This window comes from Balearica regulorum, chromosome 3, assembly GCF_011004875.1.
Source record: "Balearica regulorum gibbericeps isolate bBalReg1 chromosome 3, bBalReg1.pri, whole genome shotgun sequence".
Classification (NCBI taxonomy): Eukaryota; Metazoa; Chordata; class Aves; order Gruiformes; family Gruidae; genus Balearica; species Balearica regulorum.
This window is the reverse complement of record NC_046186.1, coordinates 26,575,004-26,589,847: the sequence shown is the minus strand read 5'-3', so window position 1 is coordinate 26,589,847 and position 14,844 is coordinate 26,575,004. Positions and strand designations below refer to the sequence as shown.

Here is a 14,844-nt window from a genome sequence, read left to right as displayed (position 1 = left end):
ATCCAACCTGGCCTTGAACACTTCCAGGGAGGGGGCATCTGCAGCTTCTCCGGACAACCTGTTCCAGTGCCTCACCACCCTCACAGTGAAGAATTTCTTCATTATGTCCAATCGAAACCTGTTCCCCTCCCCAAGCATAGTGGCTTTTGCCCAGGCACCCAACCCAGTGGTCTACCCTACACCTGCCTGGGACAATTACCTGGTGCTGATCTACCATCTTCACCTTCCCCTCCTTTTCCTGCCTTGTACCTGTGCATTTGCAGGGTCCAGGCTTGTCCCCCCTGGTTTCTGGAGGCCAGGCAGCCCAGGGAAGCTGAGCTCCCATGGCTGGGCAGAGGCAGGGAGTGAGGCACGGAGAGGAGGGGTCATTTTAAAGAGCACCCGAGCGCAGGCTCCGGTCTCTTTTGCTCACAGTGACAGCAAAGCGTCACACTGGAAACCACAAGCTAGGACTTACCAAGTGGCCTCTGATCTTTCTCTCTCTTTTTTTACCACATTTCCTCTCTTTGTCTTTTCATTTTCCGAGGAAGAGGCATTTTTACTGACAGCTTCTTGGACAGCTCTGGGACACCATTTTTCTGAGGAGGGTAAGGGGGTTTAACTCCTCACTTTGATAGTGGTTAGAAGTAACATTTTAAAGGAGGGGGGAAGGTTGTTTGTTTGAATGCATTGTTTTGGGACCCTGAGTGTCCTTTGGCATGACTAGTTCTTAAGGTAAAATAAATTAGGTGAAAGCAAATGGTTATAGAAAACCAAATCATCCAGGGTTTTCAAAATTCAGTAACTTCAATTTATTATAGGACCGTTTAGATTTGTTTCACTGGTTTTGCATGTCCTGTCACTTATGTGCTTATACACTAAACTAGCTGGGGACATTTCTGCTGATGGAAAAGTATTTTTCAGGAAAAAACATTGGAGAGTGGACATTTTTGAATAGAGAGTTTAAGATGTCACATGCAATGATGCAGTGAGGCAATAAACATTAAGTGCTGCAGGTATTAAAAATTTTAAGTGATGGGTCTCTAAAAATACTTAGAACCACAAATATGACTGCCAAAAGAATATGCCCTTGCCGGCTATAATGTTGTGGCTGTTAATAGGCAAAGCTATAACTGTGTGGGTAACATCCAAAGACATCCAAAAGTTTTGTTTTTCTTTTATTCTGTGCCAACAAATATATGCAACGCTTGCAATATCATAGTTTTTTGGCAACAGAAGTTGTGTTAAACAATCAAGTATACTAAAACACCAGCTATACCTTTGATTCAACCTGTCTTAAAATGGCAAGCTGCTGGGAGGTTGCTATTCTGGGAGGTGACTCTGATAGGTCTCAACAGATGCAGCTCCTGGAATGCAGCCGGAGCGGGGGGAGCCGGGCAGCAGCTGACCCTCACACTGGCACACTGACATTTCGGGGATCACAGCTCACGTCAGCACGGGCTGACACTGACACTTTCGGCACACATGGCCTTCTCTTTCGCCTGCTCTGCACATGGTCGTCACCCAGCAGCCGCGGCAGCAAAAAAAATCTTGATGTTCACAGGCAGCAACCATTCCTTTCTATGATTAAATTACCATTTTGTTACATGCTGTGTGCTTAAGGGAAAACTGATGTGCTGAGATTCTAGATTGAAATATTGCTGAAGTCTTTTTATTCAGTTATCTAAAATAATGCGGTAGTTAGTTTATTTTATCATTAAGTAGCATTTCTTCATGTTCTGTTTTTTATGAGTGCAAGGATCACAGAGAAAATTAGCATGTATAAATTGTTTTAAAATCAATGGATATACTGGAGATAAATGCTATATTTGAATGTATTTGAAAGTTGATCTCAGTAATTCTGTTTTAACTGTGTTATTGCTTTCCTTCAAGGTATATTTGCATATACATATATTTGTTTCAAATAGCTCCTTTGAAAATTTAGGGGCTATCTATCTCACATTTCATTTGACAAAAACATGGTTCTTCATTTCAGCAAGAGCTGGAACTTGCCTAGAGTTGATACATGTAATTCAAATATCTGTTCTAATATGGGAGTAATTCTTACCTTCACACATAAAGAACTTGTTTAAAATAATATATCCTGCTAGAGTTTGTGTGACATTTTTTTCAAATGAAAGTTAGATATCTTCTCCCTAAATCTCCACAAAATCCTAAAAGTAGGATTATAAATTTCAAGTTACTGATATTGAAAAGCAAGCAAAGTGTGTTATGAGTAGAAAGTATTTGTGAATCTGACATGGGAAATAGAATATCATCAGTCTAGAAAATCAAAAGTTACAAACTGGAAGCAGTTTGAAGCAGATCCTAAATCTAAAATCAATATGGCATCATACTAAAATTCACTTTGTCTTTATGTCTTATCTTACTTTTTTTCTTTAAGAATTTCTCCTATTCTTAATATTTCCTGGTCAAATTCTGAACTCACCTGTAAGTCTGTATTAGCCCTGGAGTAAGAATGAACAAAGTTGGGGGCGCATGTCTTTCCTGTGCTTCAGACTAATGAATTCAGGTCTAGAACCTGGCTGATTTAAATATACAGTTACAAAATTTTACACTCTGGCAAACTCATTTAGAGAATTTAGCCCTTTGAATGTGGTGGCAATAGGTGAATGTTAATTTATGACCTTGATATTTAATTTAAAAAAAGGAATTACTTGTAGATGTATTCTTCACCATTTGAGTATTCATTGTTATTAATAAGCAGCTGCACTACAATCTAGGACAGTATAATAGTTCTTAGAAAGATAGATTATCCTATGTGTTTTGGTTTTGTGGCATTTATATGTATCGACAAAGGTTAGATTTGTTGCATAATCACATAGCTATTAAATTTCACAACTGTGGTGTAGCTTTAAATGTTTTAATTCTATTTTTAGCAAGCTCTTGGCTGTAATATTTCATTGCAGTCATGGCCCCTAAGAAGAAGAATGTGAAGAAGAACAAAGCAGATATCAATGAAATGACTATCATTGTGGAAGATGGCCCCCTCAGTAAACTAAATGGCTTGAATGGACTCTTAGATGGAGGAAATGGTTTCAGCTGCATCTCATCTGAAGTTTCCGACCCATCCTATAGCCCGAATCTCTTGGAAGGTCTAAGCAGAATGAGACAAGAAAATTTTCTTTGTGACTTGACTATCAGTACCAAAACCAAATCCTTCAGTGTTCATAAGGTGGTGATGGCTTCAAGCAGTGACTACTTTCACAACATCTTAAAGAAAGATCCATCCACTCAAAGAGTAGACCTCAATGATGTATCCCCATTGGGTCTAGCTACTGTTATCACCTATGCTTACACTGGAAAACTTACTCTCTCGCTTTATACAATAGGCAGTATTATTTCCACAGCAATTTATCTACAGATTCACACCCTTGTAAAGATGTGCTGTGATTTTCTAATCCAAGAAATCAGTGTTGAGAATTGTATGTATGTTGCCAATATTGCAGAAACATATGGACTAAAAACAACCAAGGAAGCAGCGCACAAATTTATCAGAGACAACTTCATGGAATTTTCAGAAACAGATCAGTTCTTAAAACTTACTTTTGATCAGATTAATGAACTTCTTGCAGATGATGACTTGCAATTGCCTTCTGAAATTGTTGCATTCCAGATTGCAATAAAATGGCTGGAATTTGACCAAAAAAGAGTAAAGTTTGCTGCAGATCTCTTAGGTAACATCCGTTTTGGTACCATCTCAGCCCAAGACCTTGTCAATTATGTTCAGACTGTGCCGAGAATGATGCAAGATGCAGACTGCCATAAGCTCCTAGTGGATGCCATGAACTATCATTTGCTTCCCTACCACCAGAATACACTGCAGTCCAGAAGAACAAGGATCCGTGGAGGTTTCAGGGTCTTAGTTACTGTTGGGGGACGCCCTGCTCTAACAGAAAAGTCTCTTAGCAGAGACATCTTATACAGAGATCCTGAAAATGGATGGAAGAAGCTGAGTGAAATGCCTGCTAAAAGTTTTAATCAGTGTGTGACAGTGATGGATGGATTTCTCTATGTGGCTGGTGGGGAAGACCAGAATGATGCCAGGAACCAAGCCAAGCACGCAGTCAGCAATTTCTGCAGGTAACTGGTTATTTATTTAAAAGGGATGGAGAGATTGATTCCACACAGTGCAGGTAGATAGACCAAGCTGGTTTGTGATGTGTAGTGTGAACTGCTCAGATAAATAGAAAGGGGTCAGGGTTGGGAGGGGTATGAATGCTATTCTATATTAAAGTTTGAATGAACAGAAATATGCGACTGTGGTTACACGTGCACAATGAGAAGTGAGGAACACAGAGAAAACTTACTCCAAGTGGAGGAAATCAACAGGAACATAAATAGGAAGTGCTAGGATGTTCTAAGGTACCATTAAAATGCACCAAATTTCAAGACCTTCTGATGCCTCACAGAAAGTTCTGAAAAACACCTTTTAGGTATTAAAATCTTGACTTCCTGTGCACCATCCACCATATTTTCAACAGCTTTTATACTGCATTTTATATCCTTTAGCTTTTTTATTTATTGAGATTTTAGAAACAATGTCACCATCTCTTGAAGGCTATATTTCTCTTCTACAGTGTATTCCAAATAATACCTCATTTCTGAAATATTACAATTCCTATCTATAGTCATTCAAGGACTAATAGTGGTGATAGCAAGGTCAGAAGAGTGCATAGGCTAACATGCAGTAGTCAGATGAGCGCTACTAGTTTTTACATAGTTCAACCTAAAAGCTGACAACACACAATAGCTTGAAGCACAGGCTGGAGGTGAGACAACTCAGCTTTTTATCTACTAACAGACTATGGACATGCAATGGTGATACACAGCCACAGTCCTACCAATGCTTCCTTTTCTGCTCTCAAAAGGAACATTCAGATAACTTCTCCTGAATGCATCAACCAACATGCAAAGTTAATGAATAAGGAATCATAGAATCATAGAATGATTTAGATTGGAGAAGACCTTTAAGATAATCAGCTCCAACTGCAAAGCTAACACTGCCACATCCACCACTAAACTGTGTCACCATGTCCATAAGCGCCACATCTACACATCTTTTAAATACCTCCAAGGATGGTGACTCAACAGTTTCCCTGGGCAGCTTGTGCCAATGCTTGACAACCCTTTTGGTGAAGAAATTTTTCCTAATATCCATTCTAAACCTCCCCTGGTACAACTTGAGGCCATTTCCTCTTGTCCTATCACTTGTTCCTTGGGAGAAGAGACCAACACCCACCTGACTACAATCTCCTTTCAGGTCGTTGTAGAGAGCAATAAAGATCTCCCCTCAGCCTCCTTTTCTTCAGGCTAAACAACCCCAGTTCCCTCAGCCACTCCTCATAGGACTTGTGCTCTAGACCCTTCACCAGCTTTGTTGCTTTTCTTTGGACATGCTCCAGCATCTGGTCCTGTTGGCCACACTATTTCTGATACAAGCCAGGATGCTGTTGGCCTTCTTGGCCACCTGGGCACACTGCTGGCTCATATTCAGACGGCTGTTGACCAACACACTCAGGTCCTTTTCTGCCAGGCAGCTTTCCAGCCATTCTTCCCAAAGTCTGTAGTGCTACATGGGGTTGTGGTGACTCATGTGCAGGACTCAGCAGTTGGCCTTGTTGAACCTCATAAAATTAACCTTCTCAGCCCATCGATCCAGCCTGTCCAGATCCCTCTGTAGAGCCTTTCTCTAGATAATTTTTATTGTGTAATTTACTTTGTCAGAAAAATATATTATGTAAAGGAGATTATGCTGTTGCTCTCCCAACCTTCTGCCTTTAAGCTACGCCTCATGTTCTCCCAAGGAGCCCCGTGCCTGGTGCACACCTTGGTTGTGGGGAGGAGGTGAGGAATTCTCGTTGTCCACAGCTGAATGGGTTCTGCTCCCTGTTCTGCCATTAACCTCAGGCATGTCAATTCACATCAGAATGTGGACTTGCTTTCAGAGCTGCAGATGACAATACTCAATGACAGCTAACAATTAGTATTTACTTTCCCATAACCTTCTCATATGATTCTCTGGTCCCCTCAGCGTGCAACAGGAGAAATGTATGGCCCTCCTAATGTACCTCACTCAACTCCTTCAGGAGTCATAATTTGCTATTTCCTATTTCAAAATTGCCCATTGAAATGTCAAGGACAGACAATGTTATTTCAGATAGGAATGGTGTTAGAAAACAAAGATGTTCTTTCCACAAAATTCTTACTCCATGTGAGTGGCAGGGAAAGAACACATACCATTTGGAAAGTACTAAAAAAGATGCAAGTATAAATCACCATCTAAGATTTTTTTAAAACTCTTTGAGTACATTCTGACATCTTTGCTGTAGGCATAAATTGCAAAAAAACTTCTAAAATTTCTATTGTATGTTGACAGTATCTCTTTCCAATATTCTAATGAGTTTATTGTACAAAATCAAATTACAGAAGAGTCAGATTTACTTCAGTGAGATAATACCAGATTTGAATGATACAAACATATTTTTCTCCAATTAAAAACTAAATTTATTTGGAAATTCAACCAGGATTACCAGTTTCATTCCACTGACTTCTAATGGGCTAACTAGCCAACTACCATTTTAGCAACTTCGCAGCTGCAGCAGTAGTGGGACAAAGACAGGACTGTAGAATTTAGCAGAGAGGTACGTGAGACAGTTACCTTCTTTTTTTAATGCTTTCAGATATGATCCTCGTTTCAACACCTGGATTCACCTGGCAAACATGAACCAGCGGCGCACCCACTTCAGCCTGAACGTGTTCAATGGCCTCCTTTTTGCAGTGGGTGGTCGCAACTCTGAGGGCTGCCTCTCCTCGGTTGAATGCTATGTGCCTGCAACTAATCAGTGGCAGATGAAGGCACCCCTGGAGGTGCCCAGGTGCTGCCATGCCAGCGCAGTGGTGGATGGTCGGATCCTGGTCACAGGAGGGTATATTAATAATGCTTACTCTCGCTCGGTGTGCATGTACGACCCCAGCAAAGATAGCTGGCAGGATAAGTCCAGCCTCAGCACCCCGAGGGGGTGGCACTGCGCAGTGTCCCTTCTGGAAAGGGTCTACGTCATGGGTGGGTCTCAGCTAGGGGGGAGAGCCGAAAGGGTCGACGTTCTCCCCGTGGAGTGTTACAGTCCTTACACGGGGCAATGGAGTTACGTGGCACCACTTCAAACTGGAGTTAGTACGGCTGGTGCCTCCACCCTTAATGGGAAAATTTACTTAGTGGGTGGCTGGAATGAAATAGAGAAAAAATATAAGAAGTGCATTCAGTGCTATAACCCAGATCTCAATGAATGGACAGAGGAAGATGAGCTGCCCGAGGCCACTGTGGGCGTATCCTGTTGTACGATATCCATGCCCAACACCAAGACAAGGGAGTCCAGGGCCAGCTCAGTCTCTTCTGTCCCAGTCAGTATTTAAATACGGGTCTAACCAGCAATAAATAAAAATGTTTACCAGCACAGCATTATAATTAACCCTTTAAGTAGCATTTTTGTGCTTATATTGAAAAAACAAACAAACAACAGAACATTGGCTTTGAAACAGTTTTAATAGTGCAAATTGGCCAGTTTTCATGATCTTAATACAGGTGGCAAGAAACAGCATATGAGGCATAAGATGAATTTTCTTAGCAGGAAGAGAGAGTTAAGCCATAACTGCAGAGGAAAATTCATTCTTTTCCTGACTTTGCCACTGACTCATTGTGTTATCTGTGGCAAATCATTTCATTTCTTTGTGCCTGGGTTCCTTACCTGTAAAATAGAGATAAACTTGCTTCAGAAGACTGTTGTGAGTCTTTTTTTAAATATTGAATTTTAAATGCTTTCAGAACCCAAAATGAAAGTCAGATATTGCTAGTAATAAATCTCAACAAACACCAGAAATATGCCATATCATCATAAAATTGGTCAGTTTTGTTCTTTTCTATGCATTTTCTATTTTGACAAACAGAAGACAAAACTTATAAAATATTACATATAGCATATGCATACTTTTTTTGGCGGGCAGTGGTACTCACACAAAAAAAAATTCAAAACATTTTCTCCTTCAGAAGTTATAAGACGTCCCTAACTTCTTTCATGAAATCCTTTAATTCTCATATCTCATGCTGTGTCATGGCTTTCAAGATCTGAATCCACAAAATACCTTAGCTCCTGTAAGCATTATAGGCCAGCCCCAAGGGCTGCTTTGGGTGCCACGTTTCTCTCCTGACCTCCATGTGTACACCACAGTGGAGACCACCACCCTATCCTCCTCCTCATGCCAGGGAGACTCTCCTGTCACTCCAGGTGGAAGGCATGAAGGCCAGTCAGTATGTCTCCTCCTGTTCCTACTCTTCTCATCTGTGTAGAAATGTATGTCCAAGTTATCTTCTTGTTCAGGAAGGAACTCCCCAATGCAAGGAGCTAGATATTGCCACAGCACGGCCAAAATCTGGAAGCTGAGTTCATGCCAGGACGCACCAAGGGCTAATGGTGTCTAAGAGCGGAGATGTACAGAGCATCCCTCCTACTCAGTGTTATTCAGACAAATTCCCAGTTGAGTGAGGAACAAAGACGGAATAAAGACTGCAGGATCTGCCTTATAAGGGTAGGGTTTATGTGCGGAAACCAGTGAACCATGGGAAAACTGGATGAAATGAAAGAGACTTTCCTTAATAGTACCAAAGAGATTTTCCTTAATAGTAACAAAGAGACCTTAACACCTTTCTCGCTAAGTGTAGGCACAACATCACCCAAACTAACCTTTTCCAGGGCATGCCATTACTTACCTCCTACATACATACATACCTCCTACAGTAGGACTGTTACAGCCCTATTTACTTTTTTAGGAGCTTTTATTCACTTTTTTTCCGAAAGGCTAGACTAATGCTGTGCCTGTTCAAGTCTGTGAAGTTTTCCCAGTGAGTAGAGTGAAGTCTTCGTTCAACTCAGATTACCTTCCAAGAACTTTTCTTCCTAATTTCAGCATGCAGTGGAGGAATTAAGCATGAAACCTAATCCTATTCCCTTAGCCAAAGGGATATGCAGCCTTTAATGTCCCTGGAGAATTTGATACCGAAGGACTACTGTCAGCACAAAATGTCTACATCCTTCTGTTAGGGAAGGAAAGAAGCAATACAAAGAACTAAAATGATTTCATATAACCAAAAGGGTGGAAGTTCACTTGCCTTAATCAATTCATAGAGGATTCATGTTTCCTAAGATTATCATTGACCCCTCCAGGCTCCAGTGCCAATGAGAAGGCATACTCTTAGCAACGTTTACAAAGCAGCCAGATTTTAGCTCATTTGCAAAAGGACAACGCTATAAAATTGTCTGTAAGTGCAGATATTGTTGAGGCAAGCATTTTCAGGATTCATACGCTTTGTTGCAGCTACATATTGAGCATCGGCATGAGCATGACACAGTATTAGAGATGAAGTAATTCATTCTGTCGGTTGGGATTAAACTGCATGGTACTCAATCCTGTTTTCCCGTTCTAACTTAAGAGTTGATGTCTGCATCCTGACAACACAATTTAAAATCCCAAATTCTATTTTTGAGTGCTGCGTGTTTTTAGAATATACTGCACTGCAATGACTTTTAGTCAAAGTAGCACTGTCATATAGTTTTGATTAATTTAATTAGCATACAGTTATCCTTTATCCCATTTAATTCAAATGAATATTTCAAATCCACAGTCACAGAACAAAACATGGAATTGTGTAACAGAGTGAGATTACTTTGTTTGAAATACAAAAATGCTGTTCTTGCCCATTCCAGTCACCAAAAGCTTCTTGTGGATGAGAGCAAAAGTTCTCTTTTCCCAAAGTCAAGACCATGTGTTGCATATAAAAGTTTATAGGAAGCTCTTTGAAAAATCCATCTGCTCCAATAGCTTTTTGTAAAATTGTAGTACTGTTAGATGAAGTTGCATATCCATCCAGTCCAATGAAGACACACATACACATATCCAGTTATAACTGTATGCATACTCCAGTTATTTAGTTTTGAAGGTACACATAAGATGGTGTTTAAGAATTGAAGAAACAATCGTTTTGACCTCAGACAGATATTGGATGAATTTCTGTCATATGCAAATGTCTCTTTTTCCTTTAGGAATTCAGTTCCAAAATGCTATGAGTAGTCAGACGTTGCTGTACACTTTCCTCTCTGTGAGGCAACGCTTCCTATACATCAACAGCCATCTTCTGTTTTCAAGTAGAAAGGTATTTGTGAATGATGGGCTAAGTGCAATGAAGCTACTCTCTTACTACTTAAAGGGTTAAAAACTTTGGGGGCCAAATCCTTTTCATCTTACTCACAAAAAAGTTCCATTGACTTCACTGGGACTGCTGAATAAGATGTACAGGATTTCGAACTCTTGGCCAAATTCTGGCAGAACAGTAGATCTAGATGCCTGCCAAAATTGTCATACCCAGCAGGAAGACTGCTCCTCAGCCTCCACTGCCCTTGGCCATGACAAGTCCATGAATACCTGTCCTAGGACAGGAATTGAGCACCACTGGCCATGTGGTCCTTCCGTAGCACCAATTAAGTACGTACTTTAGGCCAAAAATATTAGGTAGATTAACAAATGGTATTGTTATCAATATAGCACTTCAGTATGGCTCTGTATTATTTTCTCTAAACATCTGTGTAGGCTTCAACTGTGCATTGAGCCAGGATTTGGCCCTTAATATGTGACAATATCAGCTGGACTTAATATTATGTTGATCATACCAAGGTACCGAGCTATTTGTGACATTTTTATGTACAATCTTGTTTTGTTAGAACTGTGAAAAATGGTTTGTATGTGGTGTTTTATGGGACGGTGTTCTTTCATTGTCCGGTACTGTGTTTTCAATCTCCAGATGTTTAATAACAGCATCTCAATTGAACTTGAAATATTGCATATCCCAAAAAGAAATTTTAAAATGCAGTTTAGGAAGTACTGTATATGGTAATATTAAGTAGAGCAGAGGGCTTCCAACTGTATGAGATGCAGATTGTTAAAACACTACAGGGATCTTCTTTAATGCTATACTAATAGTAAAAAAAAAAAAAAAAACCAAAACAAAACAAAACAAAAAAACAACCAAACAGAAAAAAACCCCAACATATATATGCTGTTATCTACAAAATTAGTTATGCCCATGCATTTTATAGTCAATAACCTCTATGCTTCCAAGGAATTCAAATCTCAGAATAAGCTTTCTTCAGTATGTGAGTGAAATGGTTTGATAATGTTTCATTTTCTTGTTTATTCATGCTTGTGTAGGTGCATGGGAGAGCATGTTACAAGGTTGTGAGGGAGGAAATTACTGTTCGAAAGTTATGCTGAAAGGAAGATTTTGTGCTTAGTTCTTAATCAAGATGAGATCATGTTCATTTAACCTCTTCCCAAAGTTAACCTGCAAGATCATCTGTGGATTAGTCAAGAGTCCAGTAAGCTTAAGTGCCAACTTCTAGCTGGTCAAAGAGGGAAGCAGGCAAAATTATCATCAACCAAACCTATCAGGTGTTGAAAAGTGTTTTGTGTTGAGATTTTTAAATGGCAGATCGTGCAGGAAAAAGTACATGATGAATGAAATGACTGAATAAGACCATGCTTTATATTATCCTGAAACCTAGATTAGTTGATCCTACAGTTTTAACTCTTTCCAAACCCATGCTGGGTTTAGGGGGAGTTTTTCATTGGTAACAGCTAGGTTTGGTAATTCCGGTTGCAAACCCAACAGTCAAACAAATAGTTGTATGAGCACGTGTACCTTCTTGAATTCAGTGGGACTTCTCCTATACACAGTTAGTCTCATGTGCTTATGTTTGGAAAATTGAAGTACAAGAACTAAATCCATGGGTAGGCATGTATCAATGTCAATGAAAGCCAACATGGAGGTATTAGACTGATCCTCAATATCGCCATTAAACTACCCACTCACCATGCAGGCACATGAAACTCTTTTAGAAACTGGATTTCCCCATAAGGATTATTTCCTTGGGAATGGCTGCTGAATGAAATTCTATGTACGCTCCAAGGGGTTTTCTGCAACACACGAGATGGGAGACGCAAGAGGCTCCAGACAGTGGAAAGGGGAAGATGGAGCCCCTTAGCACAGTCAGTAGACTAAGATTTTGTTCCCGTTTCTCAACGATGTTTGAGAAATACATGCTGAAAGGAAGCACCTCCTTCAACACACATCTTTCCATAAGCAGCCTTTATTTATGTTACCTAACCGAGGTGGCCCAGCCTTTCTTATGAAAAGCAAGACTCAATTTTCAATTGCCTGTAACTTGAATTCTCAGTTGAATTGAATTTTCAATCCACTTCAACCTGGTTTACCCAAGCTGGGAGATCTTTCTCAAATTCTGAATCTACCTGCTTGGAGAAGGCAGTTGAAGCCAATAGTCCTACTGTAGTCTCTTGACTTTTTTGCAATTAATCTTCTCATCCTTTTGTTAAAGACCTACTTTGTATAAGTAATCAAAACCATTATAATGCACAGATTTGTACTTCAACTCCTCCATGCAAGAGAAGGATCTTTTGTCCCTGTTATTTTCTCTTTTCTTGTCCGTAACTGAATGACCCATGGGGCACCAAAGATGCACAGATGCGAACAGTACATAAAAGCTCGTCTGTGAATCTAATTCAAAAAGTCTCATCACTGGTGGCCACAATAAAGAAAAGGACACATTGTGCAATGCTTGTTGGAAAAAAAGGGGTGAAAAATGAGTTGGTGGGGCGCATTTGCTCAGAGCTCTGTTCCCAGAAGTTCCCTAAAGGAAAATACATGCAATTCTATATAGCTTGTGTGAGATTCAGTTAATACCAGATGAGTTTTGCCATGCAAAAGACTAGTATGATTTCATTGGTGTCTCAATGAAAGTTGAATTTTCAATAACAATATAGGCAATTAGCAAACTTACAAGGAATACATAGTTGATTTCTGTTGGTAAGAATGGGAACACACACATTTAGATACACTGGATGTTACACTAGTTGCTGCTTTGGCAGGTTTTTTTGTCAACAAGAAATGTTTAAAATATAACTTATTATTTGTGTAAAGCATTTTCCTGGCTTAAAAGTGTTAGACATACTGCTTATACAAATAGGTTTTCTAATTATACACTTTAAGGATGGACTGTGATAACACAAGGGAACATATTTCAACACAAAAAATCTGTAAGTGTAATGTGAGAATGTTACTACTTAAAAATTAAAATCTGTAGTGCAGCAGTTGTCATTACGAGGAATAACAGCATGTTGGTATTTTTCGTTGTATGCTTTAAATAAAACTGTCGATACACAGCGCAAATTATTCTTATTGTAAAATCAGTTGGAAACTGTGAGACTCTTTCTGACAAACGCTTGGTTACAGTTGAAACATGCTTTGTTTTCTGAGCCCCGTGCTGATCCTTGCTTTCATATCAGCCGACTGGAATGTTTGTTACACCCCGGCTGTCAAACCACCTTCTCAATAAGCTACACAGTTTGACACTGGAGCCACTTTTATCTTTTTCATTTTATTACAAGGACAACAGCTTGTGTTTTAACAATGAATTTCACAGTCATTTGTTGTAATCAAAATGCCTAACGAGAAATGATGATAGAGCAGATGTCTGATTAGCAATTTAACGTGTTTTAATTATTTGGATTGTATGAGTAATGGTATGGGAAATAAAAGCATCTGAATTTCAAGGGAAAAAATTAGTCCGAATTCTGATCTGCAATTAAGTTGTGCAACAGATGAGAGGGCGCGAAGCGCCAAAAAGCATTCCCTGTGTTTTGACACCAAGGGCTTTGTTCAAAGCGTGATTTGGCATTTGGCAGATGTCACACCCTGAAGGGTTACCCAGCCTGCAGCTTTGCAGGGATTGCAACCGTGGGTTCCTAGGATTCCGTCACACACATGGACATGGAGGCTTTATGCTCTAAACTTCTCTACTTTACTACAGATTACCATAAATACCACAAAAATCACTGCTAGCAAATATACCTATGGTTAATAAAGCTAATATGGAGATTAATAAAGTGAATATGAATGATTATACATCAAGCAATCACAAATTATTACCAGCAATCAGTAATACAATATTAATCAGTAGTATGGTGTCAATCAATAATAGCATCCAGCAGTAGGGTAGTACAACCAATGACAGCAACAACCAAGTAGGTATACACTGTTACAGATTACTACAACTTATCATTAGTGAAGCAAATTTATCAACAATAATATGACAGCAGGTATACTTACGATAGATTACTTATATGAATATATATAATATTTACATTAAGTGAATTACATTTCAGGAGCCAAACCATCCCAAAAGGGAGGAACAAATCAATCCCAGGGTGGGACACCCAACCAGCCCCAAAAGCTCCCAAAGGGGAGGACAGACCCAAGCAGTAAGATAACTGAGTCGCGCTCCAAAGCAGATCCCCGACATGGAGTCTGGAGTCAGCCAGAGTCCCCATTGAGAGCCCAAGAGCTCGTGGAAAGTCTATGTGGGATTCAGCTGGGAAGTTCTCAGAGAGAGGCTCCAGCCTGGATAAGAATTAAGTCCTTTTTATAACAGAGAGACATAAGAAGGTGTAGGACGTCCTACTTCAAGCAGCAAATAATAGATGCTGTTAATTTCTATTTTTCACTTTTAACAGCCAATAGATGAATTTGTTTTCTGTTCTTTCAGAGCAATTTTATTTTTCTAGGCCGTTTTCCACTTTCTCAGATGATAAGTTGCCATTATAATCCCTTGTTTTTGTGCTTATCGTTGGTACCTTGGGATACCTCCGGTTTCTAGATCCCCAGCTGCACTTTTCAAGGATGCTTGTGGTTCCCAGGCCTCATCCCCAGGTTCACAGTCC

At 39.8% G+C, this 14,844-nt stretch overlaps 1 protein-coding gene across 2 annotated transcripts; it reads left to right on the top strand.

The window, feature by feature from the left end:
* Positions 1 to 386: 386 nt before the first annotated feature.
* Positions 387 to 13,686, top strand: KLHL31 (kelch like family member 31). 2 transcript variants are annotated; one of them, XM_010299708.2, is made up of 3 exons: positions 387 to 587; positions 2,880 to 4,083; positions 6,684 to 13,686. In XM_010299708.2, exons 2-3 carry the CDS (start codon positions 2,912 to 2,914, stop codon positions 7,414 to 7,416), a joined length of 1,905 nt encoding a protein of 634 aa, XP_010298010.2. In that variant the 5' UTR covers positions 387 to 587; positions 2,880 to 2,911; the 3' UTR covers positions 7,417 to 13,686. The 2 variants fall into 2 exon arrangements, with proteins under 2 accessions (XP_010298010.2, XP_075603469.1); XM_075747354.1 differs by having other exon boundaries at positions 393 to 587; positions 2,910 to 4,083.
* The last annotated feature ends 1,158 nt before the right edge of the window (positions 13,687 to 14,844 follow it).